Source organism: Topomyia yanbarensis, chromosome 3 (assembly GCF_030247195.1).
Source record: "Topomyia yanbarensis strain Yona2022 chromosome 3, ASM3024719v1, whole genome shotgun sequence".
Taxonomy (NCBI): domain Eukaryota; kingdom Metazoa; phylum Arthropoda; class Insecta; order Diptera; family Culicidae; genus Topomyia; species Topomyia yanbarensis.
The window spans coordinates 303,727,680-303,748,507 of NC_080672.1; the positions used below are offsets into that span (position 1 = coordinate 303,727,680).

The 20,828-nt window shown below is 37.5% G+C and overlaps 1 protein-coding gene across 18 annotated transcripts in view; it reads right to left on the minus strand.

Moving 5' to 3' along the window:
- LOC131686915 (inositol 1,4,5-trisphosphate receptor) overlaps positions 1-20,828 on the minus strand; it is a 135,227-nt gene that overhangs the window by 14,258 nt on the left and 100,141 nt on the right. For 15 of the 18 annotated variants that reach the window (XM_058970927.1, XM_058970928.1, XM_058970934.1 and 12 more), the window contains 4 exons: positions 8,306-8,535; positions 7,542-8,246; positions 7,326-7,472; positions 4,501-7,012 (listed from right to left, as the gene is read on the minus strand). In XM_058970927.1, coding sequence (XP_058826910.1) covers positions 4,501-7,012; positions 7,326-7,472; positions 7,542-8,246; positions 8,306-8,535 — 3,594 coding nt within the window. The remainder of the gene's footprint in view (positions 1-4,500; positions 7,013-7,325; positions 7,473-7,541; positions 8,247-8,305; positions 8,536-20,828) is intronic. The other 3 variants (XM_058970939.1, XM_058970940.1, XM_058970943.1) reach the window with 1 other exon arrangement.

The window sequence follows — 20,828 nt, forward strand, 5'->3', positions numbered from 1 at the left end:
TGGGAGAGTACACTCAGGTTTTTTTACGCGGATTTTGAAATTTACGCGGTTTTCATTAACGCGTTTTTTTTTTTAAATTTACGCGGTTTTCATTTACACGGCCTGTATCCCCTGCGTGAAAAATCTGAGTGTAATTGCATCGGAAACAATCACATTCCCAGCAGAACTTTTTGTTTTCTAATTTCAAACACTTTTGTTTCGTACTGTACACAACGGAAAATTTTAAAACAGAACTTACCGTCCCAGCAGCAGTTTAAGCGGGTGTTCTTTTTCGATTCAAATTCAAGCCATGCCTTAAGCGTTACTGGACAAAATTGTTTTCCCAGTTTATCCAGTCAGAATATCTGTCCTACCCTATGTATTTAAAACACAGTTCTAATTGCGTTTTAAAGTATAAAACAAATAGAACGGTTGGGTATACTAATTTAATTTTAAAATAAATCTGTTTTAAATTATGAAACAAACCACTGTACTGAAGATATAATTATGTCAGTCCTATTACCACATAAAACACCTATATAACATAAAACGCTGCAGAATTGGTTTAATAATACAATGTTTACACCACAGAGTTATAACACGTTTTAATAATTAGCAACATGAAAAATGTTACCAAGATAGAATAAAAACCCGTTTTAACTGGTAGTGCGAACGTTGTATAACAATGGAATTTATCAAATAATTTCATTTGTTCAAGCACTAATCGATCAAGAAATACTTAACCTTAAGATTGTTTACTTAAGTTCATTAGTACATTATTGAAAATTTAAATGAAAAATGAAATTTCATATTTCAGGGAGAATCTGTATATTTCCGTTGGCGGGCGTGGGCTTCCTCATCACAGTTCTCAATATGGAACTTTTCTTTTGAATATATTTTCTGGACAGACCAACTTATTTTTACTAGATGGATCAGCCAAATAATGCCAATCACCTAGTGAGGTACTTGATTAATTAATAGATTACCGTTAAATGACCTTCAATAAATTATGTTTTAATGGGGAGGGTATATAGCAAATTGTAACATATGAAAACAAGCGAGTAAACAAGAACGTGAGTCGATATGTGTGATAGATAAAATTCATTTGCACGCTCTTGAAAAAAGCTACATTTTTAATGTCACCGTGGTCGTGTCCTGTACACAACCCTTTAATTTTTTTTTATTACAAAGATACGTGTTTTGGCTTTCGAATTTCACTTTTGAAGACGAAAAACAGCGCGCCCGAAAGTAGTGTTTTTTAGCTCCTCATAGAGCTATTGGTCCGATTTCAATATTTTTTTTAATTGTTCAGAAACCACCAGGGCCGAGTACGATTTGCAAAATTTTAAATGACGTGATGATTGGATTTTTTTACAAATCGTTACATAACATAAAAAAGCAATTAAAAAAACTCGGGAAAATATAGCCAACGTAGCTATGATTATAGGGTATATCAACCTTTTGGTTACAGATTACTTAATTAGCCGAAACTTTACTTAAGCGGGACCCATGTATTTTAAACATCAATGTCACCAAAGACGTTTCAAGGTCGCAGAGATTTTAGTCGTTTATAGTTAAATTGAAAAGCCGAAACATGTATCTTCAAAATAAAAAAATAAAAATCCATTCAGTAGATCTTTCGCAATTTATTCCCGAAAAACACCTCAATTTTAAGGCCTCGAGAGTAGAGGACCTTCTTGAAATTTCGATGGCACATGATGCAATAAACATCGAAGAATGTTATAAAAAATCTTTAATAGTTTGAATATGTTTTTCCCATTTTAGCCAACTTTTTGCTCCAGCTGTTCCATAGTGTGCTGGAAAGAATCAATCAACCACTATGTTTGAGAAAACCGATCAGACGAGTGGATAACAAGTTTCATTCCGAGGGCTATTTGGCATACTTATTCAAAGAGCTGCTCATGTTTAAAAGAAGGAGTCAACTCCTATGTTCGAATAAACCAAGCATACGAGTTGATCACAGGCCCCTTATTGATTCATCTGCTACATAAATTGCCATCCACAGGTCAATCGGAACATTGAGCGTTGAACGAACGTTCTTGCCCTTAGTACACATACTCCTTCCAAATAAATCAGAATCCAGCCACAAAAAAGCTCTAAAACTGATGAAAACCAAGCAGCTAACAACAATATTATAATTAATCCGTCGATTGTATTAACAGATTCTGAAAGCGCTGAGATAAACGCTATAGGAAGGATTGTTCCCAATTCTGTGCAATATGGTTGCTTTTTCCACCTAACGAAAAATTGGTGGATACGGATCTAAAAATTGGGATTATCTGGAATTTATTTGAAAAGCGTGCAAATGCAGATCTCTTTCTTTCGTGGACTTTTTGAAGCCTCAAGATGTGCCTGGAGGCTTGGGTATTGTTTGTTTTTCAGCTCCGGAACAAATGACCCCGTACTTACGTCGAAAAAAAAAACGAAAAGCGAAGGGTTGGAAAACACGCGCACAGGCACAGGCCAGATTTTCCCCTGAATTAAATACACTCTTAAAAGGTACCAGTGACCTTAAATGTTATGCGGTTGTGAAAGAATTCAAAGAGGAAGAGCAGTCCATGTCTGCGGAATACATGCGATATCTGCAAAGAGATATGATAAACCGGCGTCGCTGTAAAAAAAACATGCAGGAGAGACAAAAAATTAAAAGAAGCTTTAATTTCCGACCAGGAAGATGGTACAACATTAAAAGATTCCATTTTATCAATAGCTCTTATATTACAAAACCAAACCTGAATATTAATACTAATAAATAAGTCATCTTCAGTTAAAATACCTCAATTTCTGGGAAGTGGTTTTTTCTGGGGTATGAACTTCTGGGTATTTGTTCATTTTGGGTAACGGTTTTCTGGGCAAAGTATTTTGGGAAAAGGTTTTCTGGTAATTGGTACTTTCGACGGAATATTATTCTGGAGAATAATTCTTTCTGGGGAAAAAACTTCGATGTTTTAGTTTCTTGGAAATGGTTTTCTGGGGAAAGTCGTACAACCATTTCCAACGGTGTTCTTGTCATGAGAATGCGAGTGACAAAACTATTCCTTCCTACCTGTACTTTCAATACGAAATAAAAGGCGTTACCAAATCTCAAATTACGCTGTGCACATTTGGACAGACCCCTATGTGCCAGTTTTGTAACAAGAAGACAGACTACGGGAAACCAAATTCAAAAACCTCTAACAAAACAACATCAACAGGAAGCGAACCCATCACGAAGCCCTAATCAACATCAACTAAATCACAAACAATCAGAGTTGCTGCTCAGGCACCAACGAAAGCTGGAACAACGGAATCTATGCACAGCATCCCGAGCAGAGTCTGATAACAAATTGAGAACTAAATTTGATGTTGTGATGTAGTAGGGAATGATTGCTTAGGTGTCATTTTGGTCGTTTTAATGATTAAAAGATCAAAATCGAAAGCAGAAAAATTGCACTATGACATCAAACAGAAAACTATTTATGCTATCAGTGAAAGCACATTGAAAACTCATTGAGATGGTGAAATCCATAGTAATTCTTCAAAAGGGCTAATGAGACTTTTGTAAACAAACTTATTTCGCTCATTATTCCGCTACCGAGTTGAATTTCATGAAAAATACACATGAATCAACATCTTTATCCTTGGTAGAATCAATTTCAAATGTTTTCTGTGTTGAAATGATAACAAATTAGGAGAAATCAGCAAAACAAAAGTTTGTTTACAAATCTGATTAGCCTTATTCAAATGTTGATATGGAAATATTTCATTGATAACAAAATAAGTAATCAATTTGATGTTTGTCAAAGAAATAGAAACATTTTTTTCTAAAAATGTAAGCACATCAAAATGAGATCAAAATATGATGTCATATCTGGAAAAGTTTAAACTGTTATCAAAATAAGATTTCAATTTGATGCTTGATATCAAAATATGTTGTCTATTTGCTGTAATTTTGATGTTGGACTTATGTCCGATTATTGTGATGCGTCGGATACTTCTCAATCAACTCCCATCACCACCGACAACAAAGTAAATGACAAAAAACACGGTTACACGATCGTGGCCCGCAGTTCCTTCAAACAACTCAAATCAGATAGTCGTGAAAACCCATACAACATCAATGGCGAGGATAGCATGGACAAAAACGATAAACCGAGACAAAGCGGATTTAGTGATCCTCAAGCAACAGCAGGCGATGCAGCTAATGGATCTCCAATAAGACCGATCTTTACGCAAAGTAACAAATTGTATACACAAGATACGATGGATATACAAAAAAGTTCGATTCATTTATAATTATTTACACATTGTAAATACTTTTTAAAAGATCTACGGCTAAATTTAAAAAAAAATAATAATCGAGCCAATTTATTCTGATTACTGAAGCTGATTGGAGTGCGACCGAATCAAACCACATTAATTTTCCAGAAAAAAATATTGTCAATCATAATCTACAGCACCAAGAACTTACGCTCCTAGTATATTTATACAAACTACTAATCACGAACGTCCATTACTTACCCGGTACACCATTCTCGAACGGATAGAAAAACGCAACTATCAAATTCATGAGCACAGCCATGTTGAACAAAATGTTGCTCCATAGGGACATGTAACTGCTGACCCAGAAGAGAGCCGGCTGTCCACGCAGTTTCTTCTGCCATTTCATTTCGTTGAACATTGCTTCGTGGCGGTCGAAGAAATCCGCAACTTTGCTGCCCTGATCGTCCCGTTCCGCCGTATTCAGTACCCGCACTTTGGTGTCCTTGGTCAGATACTCGCAAATTTCCGGGATGGGGAACACGATCTGCTCAAGTGTGCGATCGTGTCGAACTATTTCAATTTGTGCCGTGTGAGTTTGGTAAAATAGCAGTGCTTGGTTGGTTTTTGTGTTAGCTTTCGACGGACTTGAAGAAATAGAGGACGAAACGGTTACGCCACCACTACTGTTACTATTTGAGCTGTTGTTGGCGGTGTCGTTTTTCAACAGATTAGCGAGTTCCTTGTTGTGTTGTGCTAGTTGATGGCACAGAATGTATATGTTATGTCCGACTTCCTTTGGAGACACTCCAACATCATCGTCGTCGCTTTGATCATCGCCGAGTTCATGTTTGTTGTTGTAATTTTCGTCCGTGTTTCCATCACCTTGATTGAGCAGTAGCAGGATATTTTCATCCTGATGGTAGGCTCGACATGCTACGTCTATTAGCTGCTTCGGATTCATGTTGGCTAATATGCGTTCGGCATTTTCAGTATCACCTCTGGATTCCATAATGGCCAGAAGTAATTTCGATGCGTTGTTCTTAAGCTCTAAAACGAGATCCATTCGATTCTTTCCCAATGGGTTGATATCGTTTAGAATCAGTGCAGTGATAATGTCCAGCCCATTGGATTCATGCGTTGCTATACAGTTCTGATTATCGTGACAGGGACCTTGGCAGTATTCAGTCAGTGCCTCCAATGTTTGGTTAATCAAAGAAACGTTGTTCTCGTTGATATACAAACCCAACAGTCCGAGGCCGCCAGTAGTCGATCCACAGATACAATCAAGGAACATTAGTGTCTCTGATACGAGATTGTAGTTTGTTTTATTATTCTGATTCCGCAAAAGATTTTGCAGCTCGGGATTGTGATTCTCGCACAACAGCTGCATGAATCGAAGGATAGGTTGCATAACCAGAACTTTGTTCGATAGCTTGTTATTCTCATCCTTATCTTTATGTTTTTCTAGTTTTTCGGCAAGTATGTCTTCCAAAGCGGATGATCCAATACTCATAAGAGCATTCTCATCACCGTTCTCACTACTGGTTCCATCAGGAACAGCTGCTAAGTTCTTCGCATTCATGTACGATTGTTGAGTCATCAATGCCGCATTCTGAAGTTCTTCCTTAAACTCATCTGTTATGACTATTCCGTTTACTTTATTTACATTTTTCCGTTGAATTTTATCGAAATCCTTACCGTCCGATTTATTTTCATTGGCTTTACTAGCGGCCATATCCGACGTATTTACCGACACGGTCGATTTAATCTCCTGCTGGGCGTCTTTCATTTTGTCGAAGAACACTTTGAAAAAAGACTGACTCAAATCGTTGCTCAGGAACTTATTGTACATGCCCTTCTGAATGATGGGATTTCCACCTTCCAATAGTGCTATCCCTAATGCGATCGCTTCTACGAATATCGAAGGCGAATTGATTGACTTGATCACCAATTCAATGACCAAGTCACTCGCACCCTCCTTATCTAAATCATTCTGAACCTCGTGTAACGTTCGTCCTGCTCGAAGAAGGTATTTGGCTCCAGGACCGTGGGAAACCGTTGCAACTGGAATGCTGCCTGCCGCGGGATGTGGCACATGCGGCAAACCTGTTTTCTGGTTCTCCCCATGAAGACTTCCTGGCAGCGAAGGTTGTGAGAAGTCGTGACCAAAGTATCGCTTCAGAAGAATATTTCTTAAATGATCCCCTTTATCACCGTAATCACAATCGATGGTCATCATCTCCTTCAGTGTTTTCAATATTTTTACACACAATTTTTCCTCCTTTTCTTCCAACAACTTCTCTGTGTGTTTAATCAAATGTTGAATGAATTCTCCAGTCTCGCATTTTTTTCTCGATTCCGTATTGAGCGGAAACAGCAATTCCGATCGGTATAAAATATCTACAAGTAGTGACTGTTCAGCTTCCACCAACGGCTTTAGTTTATCCTCCAGTAGCGAAACAATGTCCTGCAGTCCTTCAATGATGCTCCTATCCATACGCATGATTTGCGACTGAGATCGTTCGATTTTCGTTTGCTTCGTGGCCAGCAGCCATTTGCTGGTTTGGCGCGATAGCAGGGCTGTTTTGTTGAACATTTTAACCACCTGGTTTTCCAAATCGATAGGAATGGCTATTCCGCGTGGTTTAGCCTTCTCCGAGAGAGTCCGTATGCAGTTTTCAACGTTGAAACGCTGCGAGGGTGAGAGCCATTTGCACTGCGTCAACTTGAAGGAAGATTGCAGGATTTTTACGAAGATCAGTTGGCGTTTCTGGAAAAACAAAATTGAAAGTTTTAGAATCGAGCAATGGTAACAGTCGATCTGGAACTAGCACAAGCTAGTGATTCATGGTACTGAATTCTGAAGATAGGATTCTACGTCTATATTTTAAATGATAAATGCGATTTAAAACTGCTACTTCTATTCTACGGTCCCCTGAGATTCGCGAGAATACAGCAGCTCATTAGTACGAAGCTATAAGTCAAAATACCGGGTTAGCAAGTCGTTTTTAAAAAATACTGATAAAATCTGTAGCGCTCCAACTAAAGATAACTTTATTTCACTTCGCAGTGAAAACCCTTGCCTTCGTAAAAAAAATCTTCTTAAACGTGGGCAGTTTGGCGTCATCGTCGCTGTTTTGTCTAAGCAGCCGGCGCATCTGATATCGTCTGTCGGCCAATAAACGACGAACTAATTCCTCACCCTCCGAAAACGCGCGCCCTAATGGAGGCTTCGATTTGTAGTAGTGATACATAAATCAATCTTTATCGTTAGTAGATATACATTAGCTAAAACTAACCTGCAACGCCGTGCTCTGGTCCGAGAATTGACTGTTGAAGAATGTCGTCAGAATGTTCATAATTTCGCTGCAAACGTAATTCTCCAGCTGGCGATTAGTGAAGCTGCCACCCTTGACCACATTGTTGATATCGATTAGGAACGATTTCTCAAACAAACACCACATATGGTTAGAAGAATAAATTTCCTTCACTTCCACCTCCGTATCGATGTAGCAATGGCACAGAAAATCAACGTACGCCACTTTAACCTCCGGAATACAATCCTGGTGTGATATCATGGCGACAATATCATCCAACGCCAGCAAACTGTTGCACTTGATTTCAGTGTAGACATTTTTGCCCATGGTACAGCACGCAAGCAATTTCACCAGCTCGATGTGATACATCAACGGACTAGAATCGCTAAGTTCGCCATTACTGTACGTTCTCATCAACTCAACGAAATAATTGAACGATGATTTGTCATTGTAAAACACCAACACATCCTCTCCAGCATTGACCAGCTCCTGCATAACCATGTCTTGGCACTTGCGAATAAATTGATTTTCAGCTTTAATAATCGTTTGTAGGAACTTGAGGTATTCTACATGTCGACCGTGAATCTCGATGCAGTGGACAAAGTGCTGTACAACTTTGTCGCTCACCTCGTTGCACAGGTTCAGATTATCCTTGAAGATGGCACACACCGTTTCGGCCTCCAGTATCTGATGGGAGCAACACATAATAATCAAAAGAAAATCTCAAGCGAATTTGAAATACTTACTCCAGGATTCAAAAATAAATCCAACTGCTTGTGGAGTAGAATTTGATTCTGCTGATTGCCCAAACAGAAGTTTTGCAGAAATTCATGCGCCAAACGCATTAACTCGTTCATTCGATAGTCGTCTTTTTCGTCGTAAGGAATTTGGAGCAAATCCAGCACAACGGTGTGAACTCCAACGTTTCGCAGCAACCGTTGTTCGTGCTTCCTTGGTTTGGTGACGTCACCGGGTCCTGTAAAGATTTCTTTACGTGAGTGATAGCTTATAGCAAGGGTCCCTACTATGAATTATGTTCTAATTAAAAAAAATGTCCATTGATTTCTAAGATCAGATGTAAATTTTCCACAAAATTTGACATTTTTGTTTATAGTATTATGCATATATTGATGCATAAACGATATCTGATACACTTTAAAAAGTATCTAATTGAAAAGGGTTGTACAATATCTTCGATTTACCACTTCGAATGTTTTAAACGTATCCATTTGGGACCATTCATAAATTACGTAACGCTTTTAGGGGGGGGAGGGGGTACGACAAGTTGTGACAAGTTGTGACATAGGGGGGAGGGGGTGTTAACTAGATCGTTACGTAACATGTTTTCGTCGAAGAAAAAATTTTTTTTCTTGGAATTTGTTACGTAACAGGGGAGGGGGGGATGGAAAAATTTGTGACAATTTGTTACATAGGGGGAGGGGGGGTCAATTTTGGGCAATTTTTGCGTTACGTAATTTATGAATGGTCCCTTTGTTGAACTTTGCACTGTATATGATTGAAATTAGAAAATTTATCGAAGAATGCAAAGACCTGTGGTTGAAATGTTCGGTAGACAGAAAGCTTTTGGTTATATTGAACTCAAATTAGAATCACTATGCAATATTTCTACTTAGTGGAGAGCAAATTTAGGTAAAAAACTATGTTTTCTCCGTTAAGGAGAAAATTGATTAAAACCAGCTCTGCGCGTGAAGAGCACAAAGCCTATATCTAAATTATTTATGAAATTTGCATTTCGATTTCATCTCATCAGAATCCGACACTAACTTAATGACAGGACTATGCTAGCGCCAGATTTCTCGCGGGACATCACGCTTGAGTAGTGGTTTGCTCAGTAACACAAATTGTCTCCGTTTTTTGAAGCTAACGTCAATCCGGCGCTAGCTTAGTTCTGTTATTAAGTTAGTGTCAGATTCTGATGAGACGAAGTCGAAGCGCAAATTCCATATCCAGTTCGAATTAGAATGCCCAGAAAAATATTTTTGAAATGAATGTTCTACACGCCCTAGTATCGGTTCAAATTATGAAAAAAATATTGTCCAAAATTAAACGGAACCGTTTAACACTAAACTGGGGCCCTAAGAGCTCAAAGTTTTTAGACCAAAATAGATATGTGAAAGACAAAACAATTTTCACTCGGTGCTTAGTAACAGCAACAGTGTTTATCGGATTTTCATGATCTTAGGCTTAAAATTCTCGTGACAAGTTTGTCTGTCACATAAGATTTTAAAAGATTGTTTTTCGCTGAATTCTTTTTTTATGAAAAATTATCGAAAATTGAGTAATTTCACAAAAAATACTTTTTTTGACTTTGGTTGCTCTTAACCCTAAATTGTTGATATTTAATCCAATCATGTTATACATTTTTGGAATGGGCACATCAACACCTTTAAAATGGTGAGTCGTTGTGTTAATCGGATGATTTGTTCCTGAGATATTGATCAATAACCGTGAAAAGTGCCCAAAAACACGTTTTTCCAAAAATCTCAAGAACGATTCTTTGAAAAAGAAAATGAATATGATTTTTGTGTTCAGCGACCCAGATTTGACTTAGAAAAAACATCTTTTTTCTTAACTTCATGCAATCAACCCAAAATTGGTAAACTAGTGTTATTTCGAAATCTGGCTTGGAAAATGTAATGCTCACGTTAGAGCGAAGCGAAAAATCGAGTACAACGCACCCTTATACATCCTTTTGAGTTAATGCGTTGAATAGAGATAGTAGACACTGCTCTATCTAATGTGTATTAATGGGTGAGATGAAAAAAAATTTCAACTTCCACGATTTTAATATCATTCTTATGGATCAAGAAACTCCTTATGTGCTTTTGGGAATCAAAATGTGCTATTCCTTTTACAGAATTAACCCTCCCTCGATAACAGGTATTGAAGTTGTCGCTTGTCAAATAAAATCCAAGGAAAGGACCTTTGCATAGCATCCATCTATATTCCCCCTAAAACAACGGTTGGACCTCAACCCTGCCCTCATCGCGACTAGTTATAGGATACATTAACTCTAACGGTGAGGCATGGGATTGCCTTCATGGTGATAACCGATCTACTTTAAACAACTTCAATTTGACAAGCTTTTGACTAACTTGAATCTCGAACCTCAGACGAACTGTGACCTCTATTTCGTTGGTCACAATAAATCCGTGGTCACTGGGCCAGCTTAATATAGACCCCTAGAAATTTTGCTATATTTGTAAAAAAATGTCAGTAAATGTCTAAATGTGAAATAAATGTCATAGCTTCCGTGTTTACATGTTTGGAGGATGTTTATTCAAGCACGTAGCCAGAGGGGGGGCTAGGGGGCTAAAGCCCCTCCCGAAATTTTTAAAAAATGAATTTACTGTATCGATTTTGTTGGTTATTTTCCGCAAATATAAGTCTAAGACGGCGATAAAGCATGATGATGAGTTATGTTCTATCAAAGATCATGCGGTAGACTTGAGTGCAACGCCCAACTCGTACTTATCAGAAGGCAAAAGACTCTTCACATTTTCCTTTTGATCATGTCCATATGAGCCTACCTAGTCCTAGTTTTCCGCTGTAAGTTTATAACTGATTCGCTTTAGAATACCTATCCGTCTTTCAATCATTGCTTTCGTTTCTTTTAGTCTTATATTTGCCGAAAACATTCAACAAAATCGATACAGTAGAACCTTGCGGCAATTGAAACATAGTAACAAAAATGAATTTAAGAAAAAAAAAGTTTTTCGGTGACTCTTAACAAATTTGTATCCTGTTTGGTTTGAACAAATTAATGAGAGAATGTTGAGGAAGACAAAAACAGTTCTTTTCATATTGTGTGACTCGTCGGAAGAACAAAAGAAACTGTTACTTTTATTCTTGCCGTGGTGATCTGTCGAGATGAGTGAGTCGCAGAAGCAAGAAGTTGTGCTACAGTCAAATACGGAGGTTATTAACTTCCGGCCTTTGACATAAGACGCATTTGCTGAAGGTGAAAAAGGTGCTGACGGAAGTTGCCTTTATCAAGTTCTAACATGTTAGGTATTCAGTGCTGATAGCATTCCACAAATTAGCTCAGGCGAAAGCAGTCATTTTGCATAAGATCTTGTAGCACGTGGTTTCTGTGACGCCGCAATAATTAAGATCCTTATATATATGAATGACGAGAAAATCAATGCTCGGCTTCAAGAACTGATACCACTTTCTTGCTTGACCATTAAAAGATTCATATCACATTTGGAAGAAAAGGAATTCGTTATAAATTGTAATTCTCTAATTTCAAATGGTGTTTTGTGGTGATAAAGCGATAGTATCAAATCTTTGCATATACATAGTCTCCAATATCATTACCAGAACCAAAAACAATTGCCAAATTTGTGGTTGCAGGTAATGTTAACGGCAAAAGCTGTGTCAATTATCTCCAAATTGACAACCAGTACCATTTTTGAGGAAGTTCACACTCGTGACCCATAAGGGTATGAAACAAGCATGAAATCAGATAGTAGCGAACATCAACATGCCGGTAGACACGATGATGACACGGAAGTGTACGAGATAGAATTAAATGTCTAGCAAGATGCTGTGAGTAAGGAAAAATATTTTCCAGACTAGTAAACAGGTATCCACGCGCAATTGCTTGTCGCTCGACGAGATCTGTTGGATAACTATTAACGTTTTATAATTTTTATAGTTTACATCACGGCAATATATAAAATACCCAAAGCTCCGTTTAGCTAACACATTGAAACGAATCGAAGAAACGAATTATATAATAAAAAGTTTTAGAGGAAACTGAGCCCAAAAACTCAAGCGTGCTAGGCGAAAAAAACATTTTGATTTACTGATGCAATAGTATTTCTATTGACACTCAATTTCATGTTTATGCAGGGAATGCGTTCCACACTAAAAGCACTGTTAATACGGAAAACCGTGGTATTTTTAACAATCGAACAATAAGCAAGGGAAACATATAAAAGTAAACAAGCTAAAAAGTGGTAGAACAGCGGTTTTACTGAGATGTCCATGAACCCACGAATTATATACACACGTATACAACTATCCATATGCAGAAACGTATACAGTAGGCGTAGGGTTAACTGTCGTGAATCTTTACTTTCAATTGGATGCCAATTAACGCTAAACCACATACTAGTCAATCAATCATAATAAACTTAATATTGCAACCAGCAGCAGCATTTTAGTCGCTTTCGATGGTTTCCAATTAATGGCCTTGTAAGTTTGAAAACGACGTGATGTTACAGTGAACAGAGACAAGTAGACTATCACAGAGAGCGACTAAAATGCTGTAACTGGTTGAATCTATAAATCAATGAATATTGTTTCGATTAATATATTGAAATCGACTCAAGAGCACTTCTTTTATACTCTCAACTCGAGTGCTTTCGGAATTGCGCTCTGATCCTCTCATTTTCGAAAGACGCTTACTTTATCAGTAGGACATTGATGCATTTGGTGCCACAGCTTTAATTGAAACTGTTTCTCAAATTGTGGTAAAATGTAATCAAACAGCTTTATTCAAGCAGTCGAACATCTTGCAATCTTTGTGATAATTGTGGAAAAACATTAGAGCAATTTTTTTTATTCAAAAAACTAATTCATGGGCAGATTTATGTCAATATATTTGTTTAACAAAGTGACGAACTGACTTAGAAAGTGTAACTGAAATCGTCATAGAAAGTTGGACTTGCACCTTACTTACTCTTTCGGAAAGGGGAAGCAAGTGCGATGTATTCCCTTCCATGTGTCGAAAGTAAGAGATGCTGAAATTATTGAGCCTATATATTTGTAGTTGCTAGTTATTTTAATGGTGTCATCAATGATTCATTTAACAAGTTTTACGTAAACTATAAGATAGTAATAATCTGTGTTAAGTGATTTTCTTTCGATTTCTGGACAATTTTCTTTAATAAATTAAATTCTGGGCACTTTTTTAGTTGATTGAATCATTGAAATATATCTTAATCCTATTGATCACCAAAAATATTTCCTGGCCAGGGCTATGATTTACCAGGCTAGGGCCTTGGAAATAGTTTAATTTAAATAGAATATATCAAAAAATTGTGCTAGCATGACGCCATAGAACTAGTAATAGTGGCAAGCCGCCCGTCAGTATTTATTCATTTATTTATTTGCTAGTTATTTTTTTTATTTCCCAGCTATTTATTTACGTGTTATTTATTTATTTATTCCATATTGATTTTTTACACTATTTATTTACTCAATTGTTTATATTATGTGTCAAATAGTTTATTTACATTTTTGGTCATTTGTTTATTTGGTGAAAAGTTAAATTATACAATGTAAAGGTTATGCATGCAACCAATCCGATCTAAAAATTCAAATAAACTTTTTATCGGGGCACCAACCCACACATGTTTGTAAACAATGTTTTCCCCTGCTACGCTATATACAAGAAGAGGTCATCGATAGGAAGTGGAGATGATTTCCGGGGGCACGGAGGAATAAAAAGAGCTCCCCGCGTCGAAAACGGGATCAATTAGTGAAATCAGGTCCGAGGAGTGAGCACCCGCAGCAGTGTCGTCCCATCGCAATACGGGACTGTGCGTTTCATCCGTTTTGTAGTTTTTTCTCATGGGATCAGACAGATCCAAAGAACGATCCACCAGTGGCTTTACTCTTGGTAGGATCTATTTAATACAGTTCCGTAAAACTATTCCCATATGGGACGCGAGTGCACTATTTGTCAAATGATGCCAAATAAGGTCTTGTCTATATAAGCTGTTTTTGTATAATTAGTAACGTCCTTGAGGTGAATTAGTCTGCCATTTTGTTCATTTTGATAACTATACTTTGCCCAGAGACCAACGGTAGGGTTGATAGTCCACCCAGTGTGAAATTCTCCAGGAGACCGCGGTAAAACGACCCAAATGCTCGTGTTTAAGTGTACCGTAAACCGTAGTGAAAAGTGTTAGTCCGTGTAGTTCGTAATAAGTCGTAACAGATCCGAGTACCCGGCGCGAACGTTCAATAACTTTCTCCCAATCCGTGGTGGGACAAAGAGTGCTCAGATGTATACGCAGAAAAGGTCGCCGCGTATGGGGCCTACCTGGACGACGGATTACCCGCTAGCTATCCACAGTACGTTAGAAAAGCGAATCAAGAGTTTGATGAAAGCTAAGAAATTTGGTTACTAGCACCGGTTCGTTGCCGGATTAACGATAGAAACATCGCTCCCCACACGATGGCGCGAACGAAACACCTTTTTCGATGGTGAAGTTTTCAAACGCTCTCTTATCGTGTTCCAAAAAGCCTCAGGGCCAGACAGAATCAAATACAACTTGTCGATGAATCTGCCTGGCTGTCAAAAGACGCTTGTCGGAATTATTTAATAAATTTCTTGAGGTTGACATTGTCCCACACGATTGAAGTAAAAGTCCAAAAACCCGGAAAGCCAGCTTCCGATCACAACTCGTATCGAGCGATTGAAATACTCTCATGTATTCGGAAGTTGATTGAGAAATGGCACAGAACATCAATCCTTCTTCTCATAACCCCAATTGTGTCCTTTTCTTAGATACTTCTGATTCAACCGTATTGTTCGCCACAGCCATGAACGAAGAAATGAACCTCGATCAAATACGCTCGCAAGTGATCCCCAATATATTTAATAAAAAGTTCCGAAAAGCGAATGTGACAAAATGTTACACTGACTGACGGATACACTGATGGATCAAATCTCGATGGTTCCACTGAATTCGGTCTCTTCAATAATAACGTTAACGCTTAATTCAAGCACAATGATCCTGCTTCAGTTTACGTCGCAGAGTTTGCTGCTATTCAGTATACCTTTGGGATCATCGACATTTTGCTACACTACTTCATCATTTCGGACAATTTTGGATGAAGTGGCAGCACTGGCGAATCGCCCGGATGTGTTGTCGTTAACGTCTTATATTTTTTTCAGTGATATACAATATATTCAACAGGAAAATAAAAGTCAATCGCTTAGTAGGTAGTTTTTCCTGTCGAGTTACGTGTTAGTAGGTTGAAATATCGCGAGAAAAGTGTGATTTTGCATAGAAATTTGTCGTTACAACTTTGCCATTGAAGTATGTGAAGCAAGACGCGAAAAATACGCTTGTTCGTTCCGCTTAGCGCCTGCAGCGCCGCCTAGAATTGAGTAGCTGATGCAACAATTTCACGGATGGAGAAGAATTCTTCACAGAAATCCCATGAACTTATTTATTCAGAACTGGTGAAATCGTTTTATGTCATTTTTAATGCTTGTCTACCTTCATAAATATGTTCCTTCTTGTAAATACGTGCCAGAATCAAAAATAATTCTGGAAGTGCGAATATATTGCAAATATCCAATTGATACGGGTCGTTGGATGTACAATAGAGCTATCGCCTTTCATTTCCAGGGCCAAACATGTGTACATCTGGGGGTGGGCGTAGCGTATTGGTAAATCGATTGCCTTGTACGCAGCGCACCTGGGTTCGAGTCCCGACCCCGCACATAGGGTTAGAAATTTTTCATGAGAGATTTTTCTAACCCGAAGAGGCGAATGACCTTAAGGTTAAAACCTCTATAATTGAAATAAAAAAAAATGTGTACATCTATCGATGAAAACAAATATATTATTACATAGATGCACACAAGTTTCTACCATAAAAGCACTGCCGGACAGTGGGAAATGGATGGTATACACACATTACTTCATCATTTCGGCCTGCTCTATCGAGGCTTTGCGTGCGATACAGCCCAAAAAGCAAGTCTCGTGTTTTCTGGGGAAGATGCGAGAGTCCCTGTATACGTTATCTAAAACATCTTACCAGATTACATTCGTTTGGGTCCCTTCTCTTTGCTCTATCCCGGGTAATGAAGAGGCCGACTCTAGCAAAGCCCACCTTTGCATTAGCAGGTGACATCTATGAAAGACCAACTCGCTTCAATAAATTTTTTCAGCATTAGTCGTCACAAGATAAATTAGTTATGTAATTTTACATATCGAATTCGTCTCAACAGAATCCGACACTAACTGATAGTATTAAGCTAGCGCCGGATTGACAGTAGCTCTAAAAAAATGGAGACACAATTTGTGTTTCTGAGCAAACCCCTAGTCAAGCGTGATGTCGCGCAATAAAATGAGGAACGAATAATAGTGCGAAAAGAGAAAAGTAGTTTTTTCCACACCGTATGTCAGATCTTCGTGAAAATCAATCAGCTTATGTAGAATATGGATGCAGTACTGCTGAATTGTTTTTGTGAAGTTCTAGTGCACGGTTTAGGAACAACTGCTTTTTTCGTTTTCGTTCGTCCGTCCTTAAGCGAATGAGAACTAATGAAATGAAAACATTTGGTTTGACTTAGCAAGCCAATGTAAGATGTACTATGCTATATTCCTCTTTAGTGGAGAATATATTTTGATAAAAACTATTTGTCTCCTTTAAGAAGAAAATTGTTTAAAATCATCTTTGCGCGTGAAGAGCACAAAACCTATAACTAAATTAGTTATGGAAATTGCATTTCGAGTTCGTCTCATCAGAATTCGATAACAAGTTAGTGACAGGACTAAGCTAACGCCGGATTATCGCTAGCTCCAAATGAACGGAGACACAATTTGTGTTCCTGAGCAAACCTCTAGTTAAGCGTGATGTCTCGTAAGGAAAGTACCTTATTTTAACCCTTAAAACATTGGGACGACTTTGTTGCATATTTTTAGTTATATCTTTTGATACAGTGAATCAATTTTCAATAGTTGGGCTATCAAATGAATATAGAGAAATAGGAGTATAAGTGGCCAATCCGAACCAATCCGAAGAGATTGCCGGAAATATACTGTACACCTCGCATTTTCTATCTAACGTTTGCCGACGAGAAATGTGAATCGAAGCTGGCTTTTGGTATAAGAACCCAACGCCTGATAATATGCAAAATTCCCAAATGGGACAAATTTTCGACAAGACCAAATTTTTGTGCATCATACCTAACATAAAGCATGTTTTTCTTTAGTGTTTCGGATTCTCCTCGTCAGTACCTACCACCAACTAGGTGTCTAGTTAAACGATGTACTAACAAGTGCTAATTAGGTTACTAGTTTAGATACATCGTCCAACTAGACACCCAGTTGGAGCTAGTTACTGACGAGGAGAATCCGAAGCACTAAAAACATAATATTTCAAAGATTTTCTTCCGTTTAATTCCACTATGTTTTTATAGTTAGATGCACTTGCACTTCACTATTTAACAGATACCGGTATTTCGATTACTACTTGTAATCTTCTTCAGTGTTTGTATCAGTCTATAGGAAATTACGGGATTGTAAAGTCGTTTTATCTAGGGAATCGGGTAGGCTGTGGTCGGTGGGTACCTAGGTGCATGAAGCTGACCGTTTTTTGCATGTAGGTAAAATTTCGAAGAGCCATGAATATCCGTTACCTTGGTCTCGATTTAATAAGAAAGGAGACGAATGTTTGAAAATTTCCAGGCTTTCAGCTACGTCTAATTTCCAAGGATTAGAGACTTGACGCTGAATTTTAATATCTTCTATAGTTAAGTTATGTTTTTCTGAAAAAGCGTGTTCCGCTACCTTGGATTTGAAGTGGAATGGTAAATCTTTAGCAGATTCTCTAGAATCTTTTGCTATTTGCGCAATATGCTCTTTGAATCGAATTTCTAATGTTCTCCTGGTTTGTCCAATATAAACTTTATCACAATGTGAACATGATATTTTGTATATCCCCGATTTGCTCAGTGTTTCTATCGGATCCCTTGTGGATCCTAGTATTGATTTTAGCTGGTAATTTTTACTACTGAAAACTTGATCTACACCAAACTTTTTTCCTAAGTGGATAAGCCGTATTCTGGTTGAAATCTACTGCTATCCTTTTTAAATTTTCAGTTGTTGGAGTTAAGGTTGTGAGGTTTTGCTTATGAAGTATTCTAGATTTTTTATTAATTATTGATTGGATGGTTTGCTCTGGACACCCGTTGAGCTTACCTGTTTCGAAAATGAATTCAGTTTCTTTAGTTTTTGCTTCTTCCCCTAATGGTAGAGTAAGCATTCTATGGACCATGTGATGAAAAGCGGCCATTTTATGCTGATATGAATGGTTTGAAGTATCGATTTAATGAGAAAAAGATTACAAGTAGTAATCGAAAAACCGGTATCTGTTAAATAGTGAAGTGCAAGTGCATCTAACTATAAAAACATAGTGGAATTAAATGGAAGAAAATCTTTGAAACATTATGTACATTCCACTAAGACCTCCGTTCGCGTATATATTGTGAAAATGGCAACCAAGCCAAGTGAGCATAATAAATTTATTAGCCTTAGGAAAAAAAATTGCGGGATTACATAGAGATGTTGCTTTTCTTAGAAAGTGTAAAAAATTTCAATTGACCCCAACTTGTCATAAAGTCAAGTTGAAGACATCCGTACCTTTAAGTGTAGTGAAAAAGATGAAAGCCGATTTCTTAAATCATAGTATAAAACGTTTATATAGTGTATTAAATGTGACAACAATGGAGTGCTATAGCTTGTATTTGAAATTGGCTAAAGAACACCCAATGAGTTTTTGTTTGTTCCTAACAAAAGTGAAAGTTGCAGAAAAGTGTGAATCGGAAAGAAAGAGAAAACTTTTGGACAAGAAGTTCGACAATCTAAGACTAAAATCCTACATTGACCGACCCAAACCGACACTACACATTTCAAATGATTTTGTGGTAAATCGTTCATCTCAGAGCTTTACCGAAGAACAATCGACTTTATTAAATCAGGGACTTAACTATGCATTAGCATCAAGACCAAATTTTGAACAAGTAATCATTGACCTAGAGACAGGTATCAATAATTCGACACAGATTTTTCATTAGGGCCTAAGTCGCAATGTACTCAAATGGAGAAAAATCAGTTTCAATATTCTGCGATGCTTTTCTAAATGTAGTTTTTATTGTAGGTATAAATTACTTTATGATCATGTTTTCCCTGAAGCATCTTTGGTTAAACCTTATGACAATATAACAAAGAATTTAATTCCTATGTGCTTTTAGTGGGTAGAAACTAAAAAAATGCTTACGCCCAATTTGCATTCCAGTCGTGATTTCGCCCTTCAGCAACCACCATTTGCGAAAGGGCTAAACCGTGAACACAATTTTCAGAAGGGCGCGGTAAATGAGCTAAACTGACTTTGTCTTGCTGGGTAGGGCTGGGTAAATGGGCGAGCTTGACAGTATACTTTTTTATAGGGCTCAGCAAATGGGCGCATATAAACCCAATGCAAATGAAAGGGCGCGTGCATCCTTTCTGCGAATTTCATGAAAATTTCGAAATATTCGAACGTTTATGTACAATAACTATAGAGTAGACATGATCATAGTAGATATTGCTTATCATTTATATAATAGAACCGCCGTTTAAAGAATAATTTTGTGAATAATAACTGTACGCCCGGTTCTGTCTAAAAATGTAAGTTTAGCCTTTATATTCCATATGAGAAGAAGGGCCTAAGTCGAAATCTCGAAGAAAATGCATGTTTCGCCGTTTTGTTTTCTTTAATTATAAATCGAATTAAAAACCATTTTAACTAATTTTCACCTCAATCTTGTAGTATTTTTGTCGCATAATGTCATAATAGCGAAAACGCTGTTTGTTTACATTTGCGATTTAAGCCCTAATGAAAGATCTATGTCGAATTGCAACCTTCATTTTTCAACAATTAATGACAATAAATAATCCACGACAGCGGAAATAATTACAGAAAATACTCCACAAAAATGTCAAACAAAAGAAATAACGATTATAAAAGAATTGAGGGAAAAGCCAGTTTTTTATTTAAAGGCTGACAAGGGAAATAAAGTTGTAATAATGGACAAAAAACAATATGACGCTGACATGACCCAAAAAATTATATCTGGCCCGTACAGGGCACAGAGAACGAACCCCCTCCCGGACATGATTAAACGTGTCGAAAAAACTCTTAAAGACTGTAAACCCCTCTTGGGTGAGAATCTCACTCGTTTCAAAGTTTCAAATCCCATCTTACCCCGAATAAAAGGACTCCCAAAAATTCACAAACCCGGAAATGAAATCAGGGAAATTATTTCATCAATAGGTGCCCCAACCCAAAAAATTGCAAAATGGCTAGTGCAAGAATTTAAAAATATGCCAAAAAAGGTTTCCAGCCGGTCCATCTCCAATACACAAGAATTCACTCTCAAACTTCAAAATTCAGGTGAAATCAAAGACGATGAGATTATGGCCTCCTTTAACGTAACCGCACTATTCCCAAGTG